At 35.4% G+C, this 10,411-nt stretch overlaps 1 protein-coding gene across 13 annotated transcripts; it reads right to left on the bottom strand.

The window, feature by feature from the left end:
* Nucleotides 1-412: 412 nt before the first annotated feature.
* On the bottom strand, nucleotides 413-9,717 carry LOC110415008 (uncharacterized). Of its 13 annotated transcripts, none has more exons than XM_021426466.1 (18): nucleotides 9,349-9,716; nucleotides 8,174-8,457; nucleotides 7,857-8,060; nucleotides 7,310-7,414; nucleotides 6,820-6,885; nucleotides 6,530-6,736; nucleotides 4,905-4,979; nucleotides 4,671-4,798; nucleotides 4,191-4,284; nucleotides 4,037-4,106; nucleotides 3,827-3,945; nucleotides 3,652-3,708; nucleotides 2,257-2,496; nucleotides 2,068-2,160; nucleotides 1,801-1,886; nucleotides 1,645-1,711; nucleotides 1,496-1,562; nucleotides 413-717 (listed from the first exon to the last, which is right to left on the bottom strand). In XM_021426466.1, the coding sequence occupies exons 1-18, from the start codon at nucleotides 9,371-9,373 to the stop codon at nucleotides 491-493; spliced, it is 2,214 nt and encodes a 737-aa protein (XP_021282141.1). In that variant the 5' UTR covers nucleotides 9,374-9,716; the 3' UTR covers nucleotides 413-490. The 13 variants fall into 13 exon arrangements, 9 of the variants coding, with proteins under 9 accessions (XP_021282141.1, XP_021282142.1, XP_021282136.1 ...); XM_021426467.1 differs by having other exon boundaries at nucleotides 9,384-9,716; XR_002445067.1 differs by adding an exon at nucleotides 1,164-1,396 and having other exon boundaries at nucleotides 584-717; nucleotides 8,174-9,716.
* Between the last annotated feature and the right edge of the window lie 694 nt (nucleotides 9,718-10,411).

The following is a 10,411-nucleotide window of genomic DNA, read 5'->3' as shown; positions in this document are numbered from 1 at the left end:
TATACACCATAAAACAGTGAATTTAACCCAAAATTTTGGACATGAAAAACATATTAATCAAGAATGAAACGCATGAAACACAGACATAAGCAAACAAGTATGTTTATTAAAGAGAAATTTGGTATTAAAATTATAATAACTTGCATAAGTAATATCTATAAAGGTTAAGTTCTAAAAAGCAAATCAATAAACTAAGAAAACACAGAAGAAAATAAAATGTTGCAATCCAAAAGGAAAGTAACCGAAAACACTTTACAATACGTGTCAAGGCTTTGAAACTTTGTGTAATCCATTTTCCCCACATAACAATAAGGAAAGAAAAATAATAAAAAAAAACCTATAAATAATAGCAAAGAAGATAATAAAAATAAAATTGAGAGGAACATGGCAATAAAAGGGAATGCACAGTAAATAAGACATTATGTAAAAGATAACTGAACAACCTGAAAGTTCGAAGTTCTTTACACCCAAAAAAACCCTAACCATTGCGCTAAATAGAGAAAATGCATACAAATCCAAATATAGAGAAGCACAGCGAGTCGAGGGAGAGGGAATACAACCAAAGGCAAGATTGATAAAAACGGTAAAAACTTATGAAAACCCAAAAAACAAGTAACAAGAGCAATAGCAGGTCAATGATGAACATGGAGAAGACAGCATCAAATAACCCAAACACGACACCCATTTCAGGCCACGCATATCCATTTGCTCCACATCCTGAAAAACCAAAAGCCTCATGTGGGTCTAGAAATAGAGGAAAGAAAATACATAAAAAAAAATGATTAAGCATGCCTCCCTCGCAAGCCGAACCAAGGAGAAGTCTAAAAGCATCAGACATGCAACCTACCCAAGCAAACCCTACCCCAAAACACATTACCAAACCCCCCGCTTCAACACGCCATATGTTAAACCAACGAAGGGCCAGATTTCGATTCTTGGGCATCCCATTGGAACCTTTTTTAATAGATAGTTATAGGCTATGTTATGTTATAGATGATATCGATTTTTTTTGTTGTATTTTTTATTTTTTTTTTATTTTTTTTATTTGACTTGGATCTTAGTCGGTTTTTGGGCTCAATGGTAGCTAAAAATAAAAAGAAAGAAAATAAAATAAAATAAACAAAAGAAAAAAAAAAACCACTAAGCTGAAAATCACTGTTTACAAATCTAGTGTTGGAGCTTTCGGCTGTTCGCAGACTCAGCAGATGGAAGTTGGATCAAGGCATCAAACATGAGCAAGATATATTTCAAAGCGATTGTACAAATGATTCCTGATCTGCATCTACACTATCCCCATGAAATTTGCGTATTGTCCTAAGAGCTGAAACAGCTTTCTCATAAGCAATATCATTTTCTGAAGGATGTCTAATAACAGCATCCAGCCTCGAGAAGGCCTCTATAAAGAAGGAAAAAGAAAACATAAATTACCATTTTATAGAAGCTAATAAGGCAATAATTTAAAGTGAGAAAGGCAGCAATGCAAGTGTAAAGCAACCTGGAATGTAAGGTTTGAATACAGATCCTCCAAACTCCGCACAAACACCAACCCCATTAATCGCTGCCTGAAAAAACAAGGAACATATATTTTCAATGCAATCCTATTGACTAAAGCACAAGGCAATTATTTATGATCAGAACACAAACCTGACGAACAGCAGGATTTTCATCATTGCAAGCTTCCAATAAGAAAGGAAGATATGTGTCATAATACCTGTCCCAGTCCCACCAACTTCAGTATAAATACCTCAAAGGACTTTGAGAATTGGCATTCTGACAATAATTAAGCTGGAAACCACTTACTTAAGAGCTGCCTTATGACAATGCTCTACAACATGATCAAATATAAGAATGGGAAATAACTTTTCTTCTGCTGATTTATCTTTACTCTGTATAATCAAGAAATTTAATCAGCCAGGTCAGAGGCCTATCACCTCTGTTTATGCTGTGATATACAGAAGATAAGGGGAGGGAACAGGACCGAAACAATTGAGACTGCTTACTCAGTTAATACACAAGCAATTCACATACACACATAAGCAGAAAATATAGCAAGGACCAAGCACTCACCCACATAGGTATTACATAAGATGTAAGCTCCTGGAAGAAAGGCAAGAAGGATGCCTTGAATGTTATGATCAAAGTGCCCAACAAGTTACCAACCTTGACAAAGAGAAGAAATACAGGGCAAACAAAGATGAGACCAAAATATAATCCATCTAACTGATAACCAAAAGTCCATTAGGAATAGAAACATACTGGACCCAAAACTTGTTTTCCTTTTTCTGCATCAAAGTCAGTATGTCCCAAAACTTTTTTTTCTTTTTCTGCGTCAAAGTCAGTATGTCCCACAACTTTTTTTCCTTTTTCTGCATCAAAGCCTTCTGCGTTAGCCCTTCCTGCGCTTTCCTGTATACCAGCTGAGCTACCTCTGATCACCTGTTTAATCACATCAAAGATGCACCTTACTCGGCCCTTATCAAGAAATGGTCCAGCAATCTGACAGATAGAGAAAGAGGGCATCAGCATAAGCTCAACTACCTTCAAAGGAAAAGAAAACATGAATAGATGATCCATGACAGATCTCAAGTTAAAAGATCAGTACAACATCATACACAGAATTAAGCAAACCACCACAATAACCAAAAATGGAAAAAGGAAATTAGATATAAATCAAGCCAAGTTATTAATTTTTTGTCGGTAAACGTATCTGGTAGAATATCTGCTAACACCTCAAAGAAAAAACAAATTCGATGGCACAAAAACCTAGAAAAATGTCACTGCTAATATCACCCATAACAACTGTCATGACATTTTGAATTACCGCTTCACATTTTACACGATGGTTATACAATTATTTATGTAACAGGGGGATATTAACTGTTTTCATCTTTTCATTTCTCTGTTTCCTTTTTCTATTCTTTTTGAAGTTTCATCTCACTCCTTCACAACCATCAGTAATACCAACATTTTTTTTTATCAAGCAGCTTTCATTGATCAAGAGGAAATGAAAGAGTTCCCACCTTCAGAAACCAAAAAAAAAAAAAAGGACCAACTTGCAGAGGTATAAGACAATATACCCTAACAAAAGAAGCAACCAAATCCACAAAACACCTTCCAGGCTCAAAACAAAACAATCTCATCAAGAGTAAGCTAAATAATTCAGCACGCTCAGTCATATTCAATTGCTACGACAATAAGTATTTAAATTCCAAATTACTGAATCACTTCATCATTAATTTTCTTCCTCTAAAGACTAGCCCATTCAGTAGAATTAATAACACATAACAAACATTAGAAGGAATGGCAAAATTTTCAGGACTTCAAAGAATCAGCAGGATGATTGACCATAGATTCTGTCAACATATATCACAAAGGAAATTTAACAGGCAAGCAAAAGCTAACAAAGAGGGCCACTCATAGAAGATACAGAGCTTATGAACCATGTCCTAATTATGATATCACCACCTCAGGCATTTTACAAATCCCAACCAAAGTTTGCTTGCAGTTTATAGGTCAATAAACAAAAAGACAATCAGAACTAATTCAAAATTCATGGGGATTACAAAAGCATGTGCTCCCTAAAATACAACAAGAGTTGTGCATAAATACATGAGACATGCAACTTCCTAGCTGATGATGGATGACACTAACCTGTATGCATTCATTCAATGAATTCAGCATCCTCACACAAATTTCTACCTGAAGCTCCTGCAAGCAAATTATAATAGAAAAAAAAATCAACATAGCATAAATGCTATGGATTAAATACAAACAAGTAATCATGTATAACATTCAGGACAAATGAAGACCCAGACAAAAATAGGACCTTGTGTAAAGCCTCCAGCAAAGCTGGCATTATGTCATCAATTAACTGTTTTAAATATGTAATATTATGACCTTGAGATTGCCCCTTCTTGCCAGCTAAACGTAACAGACTCAGCATGGCTAAACAAAATAGACAGAAACCACCAAGAATGCAAGTGAGGCAATACAGGAAGAGATGCAAATGAAAGGGAGCAAAAAGTAAAGGTCATACCTGCAAAAGCTGCTGCCCTAACTCCTTTGTGGACATAAAATTTAAGAAGGGGAACTAAAGTAGTAGTAACCTACATTGTTTCAAGCAGTTTAGTAACCTACAATCTAGGCTTTCACAGAAAGCTAAAAAGAAAAAATTCAAAAATCAAAATAACCTGATCGATCCATGGGAAGAATTCTTCATTGAAACAGTGAGCAAAATCAACTAACATTTCGCAAGCCCCAACTTTCAAATCCCAGATCCATATCCTTTTATCACCAAGTGTAATAGTCTCAATAGAAAATAAACAACATAGACCCTTTAAAGCTCAAAGGAAACATCATTTTGGAGGTACTATTGAAATAAGTCAAAGTTGACCAAAAAGGCATTTTACTAACACAATATAATATTCCAACTGATATCCTAGAAAGTGCTTATTTTGACAGGTTACAAGGCAAACCGCTCAGTTATGTTACTTATGTATGACAAGAAAATAAATAAATAAATAATCTTTATCCATTTGAAGTTTTTGCATAACAATCTTATGTGTAAATATAATAACCAAGAAGGAGAAATGAGTTCACAATAATAATAAAAAAATCCAAACAAATGCACTTAATTTTCTATTTAAGACCATCTAAAACAATTAGCAGACCTTTCTTCATCAGAAGACGTAGTGCTTATATCAGGCTTAAGCTGAACAAATTGAAGCAAAAAGGGAATGAAAGAACTCAGGTAAGGAAGAAAATCCTGCTGAAGGCGATTGAAAAGTTTCACCCAAACCTACAAAATATAAGGTCCACCCTACATAAGAAGTCCACACATAAAAGGCACACAAACACAAAATCATTCACCTATCAATGTGGTGTCTCTAAATTTTAGAACATACTTGTAACATGAGGCCCAATAGTAAATCATCCAACTCCATTTGAAATCCTTCCAATGACATCAAGATTCCCGTAATCTTGCAGTGAAAAGGAAACAGTTTGGCAATGAATATATTTGCATGGTAGATGAAGGAAAAAAAAATTAATAAACCCATTGACCACAGCTCCACAAGAAATCCATTTAAATCTCAGGGAAACATAGAAGTTATCAGTTGCTCACCAAGATCAAACTAAATACCATAAACTAATCCCTGTTGGAGACTCCCTTGAAGAGAATTATGTCAAATCTACTCCAAATTCTCTTTATATGGCTTGTTTTTTTGGCTCAGCAATTCAATAAAATTCATTGATAATGAGATAATTACAAAAAGATCTGCAGCCCAAAGGAAGGGAGCAGGGACAAAAGACTTAAGGCTTCTGGCAATTAACAACCCCACAAACAGATCATAAGAACAAGAAGTGAGCTTAACAAAAAACCAAGATCTCACAAGAGTGATTTCAAACTTCAACTGAAAAGCAGCACATAAGAACAAAAGAAAAATGGTCAAGTAAGAAAGTTTTACCGGAGGGAAAACAGTAGAATCCTCACCACCAAGCAGAAAAGTTTTGGCTTGTTATTAAACAAAAAGTACTCAGAACGGACACTCAATCAAGATGCAAATATTTGCGCCTTCTGGAGTAAATGCCTTTTATTGGGTCTAAAAAGCTCCCTCGCATAACGTAGACCACTTTAGCTGTAATGGTCTTCCAAGAGAGCATGAAAGAGTAACTTGAAAATTCCCAACTTGATAACAAATGCCCATGATTGGAACATAGAGTGGCAATGGTTTATCGTTCAACAATGAAAAAGGTAAAAGCTCATTTATTGTAAGAAAATGTTTTCTATTTTCATCTCCACATTTTACTCAATGAAACAAGATATTATAAGTTATATATCTAGATTCCAAAGCCCCTGTTTCCAGTCTTCTGGAAGACTCAAAATATTTTTAAATGATTTTGGATTTTTGAGAAAGGAAATGGAGAACAAGGGTTTCCAGTCTCAAAAGATTAAGCTATTAAAATTACTTCATGAAACACATTCTGATAAAAAAATTAAGATCTATATTAGAAAACACTTCAAAAAAGTGAACAAGCCCATAGTTTGAGAGTTTAAGCATTAAAGGTTCCTTTGGGTGCTCAAACCTAATGCTTCTGGATGGTCATGAAACAATTAGAACATAGAGCAAATTTTAATATTAAAAAATATTATTTGTCAAAATTCCTCATGTCTTCTAAATGTAGAAATAGTACTTGGATAATGTACAAATAACAAGAAACTTGTCAGTTGCAAAAGGTGAGAATTATTCACAAGAATAATGCCGATTACTGCAAATAGAACTTTTCTTTTGGCCACCTTAGTTAGAATCAGGCTATACCCTTAGCATTGTAGCTTCTAAACGCATGTATGGTTGTAAGTTTGTTGTTATCCCTGTGATTTCTGGCTAGTTGTTTTCACACGGCCTGCTTTTGTGTCCTTTCATATGATCATTAAAATTCCTAACTACTTCAAAAATAATACTCTATAAAAGATAATAATTGACAACCTAGATTTTGATTGCAAAAACTGAATCAAATCATTAATCATTACCTGTCCAACCTCCCTAACAGCCAATCCACTCAAAAGAATAAACTCCATAGCTTTGGCACGAAGCATGTGTTTAGATTGATTAATTGCATCCACCAAGATAGCTTGCAACTGAGGCATCACATCATTATAATGTGCCCGGACAAGCCCCTCTAATCGATTCAAGAATTTCTTCGGGTATGGCCCCGGGCAATGCCTCTGCCAGTGCTCCTATTATAAAGCATCCCATGTCACATAAAAGCACTAAAACTTAAAAGAGTAAAACTGAGAACACCCTAGAAGCCCTTGAGTACCCAAAGTGCATGAGTAACTGATAGCAAAGTTATCAAAGCACCCTCCTGCACCATTTGCCACTCACTCTGCAAAGCGAAAAAAGTACATAAAATTGAAAAACGGAGCTTATGCATGGCAAGACAAAGAAATTTCTATACATAATATCATGTGTTCTAAACTAATTCCTTTATCATTTAAGGAAAACAAATGCATGGCTTAATAAATTGACCAAGGATTATTCATGGACCTAGAGACAAAAGGGCATGGAGATCCTACAAAAGCCGCATATGACATGTTCTATTTTGATGTATTGAAGAAAAGTGCTGTTCCTACTACCTTCTAGATGTTCTCTCGCTCTGAACCTTTCCACCATTTAACAACCACCATTTTTATTTTCAAATATCTAGGAGTTATGAGGTCTTTTACAGGAAAACAATCAGCTGGGGATGTGATCTCCAAGTTATGTATGAAGGAGTACCTAAAACTTAAAAGGAGTGAAAGATTACATACCTGAAAAAGTATAAAAACTCCAGTCACGATCCTATCCAGCCATGGAGCTATGATGTTAAGGGTACCATCTTCACTGAAATTAAGGACTACCGAAGCTGCACGCTCCTATATTACACACAAGAAAACAGGGATGAAAATACAAAAACAAAGTTTACAGCTAAACAAAGAAATCGGATACTAACAAAGTCAATGAAAATAAGATATATTTTACAAGCCCACATTTATATATATCTAGGAATTTTCGGTTGCCATTTACAATGAAGATGAGAACTGCTGAAGCAGCAGGGGCCTATGTCACAGACAAAGAACAAAAATGACTACAAAATTATCGTTTACAACTAAATGAAAACATAAGATAAAAAAGATGAATGACTATACGAAACCAAGCTATTGCTTCTAGAAGACATGATTAGTTATGAAGAACATTTACAAAACATTGTGCGTAAACAGAGATTCCAAACACTTCAAATTTTTTCTTCTTTTTCTTCTTTGTCAGGGAGGGGTATGCCCGGATAGGTGAGTATCAAATGCCAACAGACAGACATACCTGAAGTTGATAATTTTGGAAGTCATTCAGGAAATCAAGTAATGTCAACACAACTATATCCTCACATCGATATTCCAAAAACAGATCCAAGCACACAAACAACTCTTTAATAGAGTTAATAGCAGCAAATTTAACTTGGGGATGTGAATCATGACATGACTCCAAAACCATTGTGACTAACTCTTCAAAATTTTCTTGCTTCATCTGCACCAATAAAATGAAAGCAAAATATAAGCAAATAAATAAGCATGTCTACAAAAACTATTTTAAATAATAACCAGCAAAATAAGAATTAAACGTAACATATTAAATTAAACCTTCAAATAGCCCTTGCTAATTATTGGAATAGCAATGAGACAAGCATGTCGCTCCTCCCATTTAGAACTACGCCACAAATATGACAACAGGCGCAAAATCCATTGGAAAATCGAGTCATCCAACAAAATACACAACCTCCTTAAACAATCTTTTCCAAACAAAGAATTTGTGTACTCCCAAAGTCTGCCATCATCATCCTTAATATGGGATAACCAATAAATCAACTCCTCAAACAGCCTCTTTACAAATTGGGTCTCTTTTCTTATCATATCTGGAGCCTTCTCTGCCAATGACATCAAAAATTCAATTGCTGAATGGCTGATATCACCCCTATCTTCAATTGATATCTTCAACATCAATTGTAAAACTTTTCCTAACTGGCCCTCAAAAAAGTTGGGGTTTATCCTAGCTAATTTGATTAACAATTCTAAACAATCCTCAGCCATTGAGTCTAATCCAAAATTCACTCCATCAGTTAAAATCTTCATCATCAATCGTAATAAGCATTGAAAGTCTTTAACTGTATCCTCAGTTAAAACAAATTCGATCAAACTAATGGAAGCAGACATTGCAGTAATCCTCAAATTTGTATCACTGTTAATATTTAAATTCATATGCCTACCCATATGCTCAGAAAAGATGGACCTGAAAGTAGGTAAATGAGAAATTATCCTTCCAGAATTTCCCTTCTCAGCTATGTTTTTAAAAAGCATCAATACATTCTCTTGACGGCACTCTACACGCTTCATATACTGGAACATAATATTCAATAACTCTGGCCATTGGCCAGTAGTATAGAACTCAGAAACCGTTTTGAAGATTATAGCACTTGAATTTGACACATGGTTTTGAAAAGGATCTGACACATGGCTTTCAAAGAAAACTAAAAGGGTATCTTTCATTTTTTTAATTGTGCTTTCTGAGGTGAAAAAAAAGCAAGGAGAATTGAAAATTTCATTGAAGCACGATGTAACTTGCAGATAAGTGTAAGGCTCGTAGTAGATAAGTTTGCAGAGACCTAAACATAGTGAATCCACACGTGACTCTTTAAGCAAAGTAAAGAGAAATCGAAACTTATCCTTGTTTGAACTTATCTGAGAGATTAATTGCTCAAATTTGCTTAAGTCAGCCAAAATATGATCAAGTTCTTGGAAATGAGCAGCAAAGGAATTACTTATACTGGCTGTTCGAGCTTCCATTTTGAAATACCTAACGACGGCAGACGCTGTTTCAGAAGTTGTGGCTGTTCGAGCGTCTCACAGCAAATGACACCGTTTTAAAATACCTAACGACGGCAGACGCTGTGTTTTTCAGAAGTTGTGGCTGTTCGAGCTTGTCATAGCAAAGGACGCCCGCCGTTTTGAAATAGCTGAGGACGGTAGAAGCTGTGTCTTTCAGAAGTTGTGGTTGTTCGAGCTTCTCACGCGCCGTTTTGAAATGCCCAAGCACGGCAGACGCTGTGTCTTTCAGAAGTTGGAGCCATTTTTCCAAAACAAAATGCCCATGCTGGGTTAGAAACTAGTACGGCAAGCGCAACAAAGCCAAATAGGACGCCCGCGTCGTCTATTTACTGCTCTAGTTGACCAGTCCAAGGTAGTATTTTAAAACATTAGACAAGGCTATAGGAGAACACGTGAGCCTTCAAGTAAAGAGCTGGTTTGATCTTTTTCTTTTAATTTGAAAATTTTGGTAGATTACCACTAATATTGGAAATGGCTTCTTCTCTATTCTGTATTTAATTTCATTTGACTAAGGTTCTCATATATCCATAATCCTATACATTTAAGATTCTCATTTAAAAAAAACGAAAGCCAAATTTGAAGAATCACCTCACCTGGCCCCTACTGGTTTGGGTTTGGAGCATGACGTTGTGGAAATGCCGTGTGAAATGCTTGCATAAAGCTAGTCTTTTTAGTTTTTGGCATAATTTCTTTACGCCAAAATTATAGGTTTGGCCTGTCGGGTACAGCCGATTTCAACAGTACTACTCCAAAATTTGATGTCATTGATGAATCATTTATCTTTCTCTATATGAAGGGTCCAAATTAATCAGGTAATTTGCTTTCTATAAAACCAATAGGAGAATTATTGCCTCGTCAAGGGAGGCAGGGTCGTATGTCAGTTAAACGAAGAAGAGAGGAAATTAAAAAACTAAGGCCCGGCCAATCAAATTGGCTAGGCAACTCCTACATTGTCTTGGAGAATTACTAGTTGTAGGCCACTTGATGGAGACTCAA

Source organism: Theobroma umbraticum, unplaced genomic scaffold (assembly GCF_002168275.2).
Source record: "Theobroma umbraticum cultivar Fairchild unplaced genomic scaffold, ASM216827v3 scaffold_147.0, whole genome shotgun sequence".
Classification (NCBI taxonomy): Eukaryota; Viridiplantae; Streptophyta; class Magnoliopsida; order Malvales; family Malvaceae; genus Theobroma; species Theobroma umbraticum.
This window is presented reverse-complemented; position numbering and strand designations above follow the sequence as displayed.

Bases quoted from the DNA above. Each gene is read 5' to 3' on its own strand.
- LOC110415008 (XM_021426461.1), bottom strand. From the start codon at position 9,373: ATGGAAGCTCGAACAGCCAGTATAAGTAATTCCTTTGCTGCTCATTTC. The intron at 4,107-4,190 runs GTTATTTTGATT...GAAACAATGTAG, and splicing joins TCTTCCCATGGATCGATCAG to GTTACTACTACTTTAGTTCC. The intron at 1,712-1,800 runs GTAAGTGGTTTC...GGACTGGGACAG, and splicing joins TGTCATAAGGCAGCTCTTAA to GTATTATGACACATATCTTC.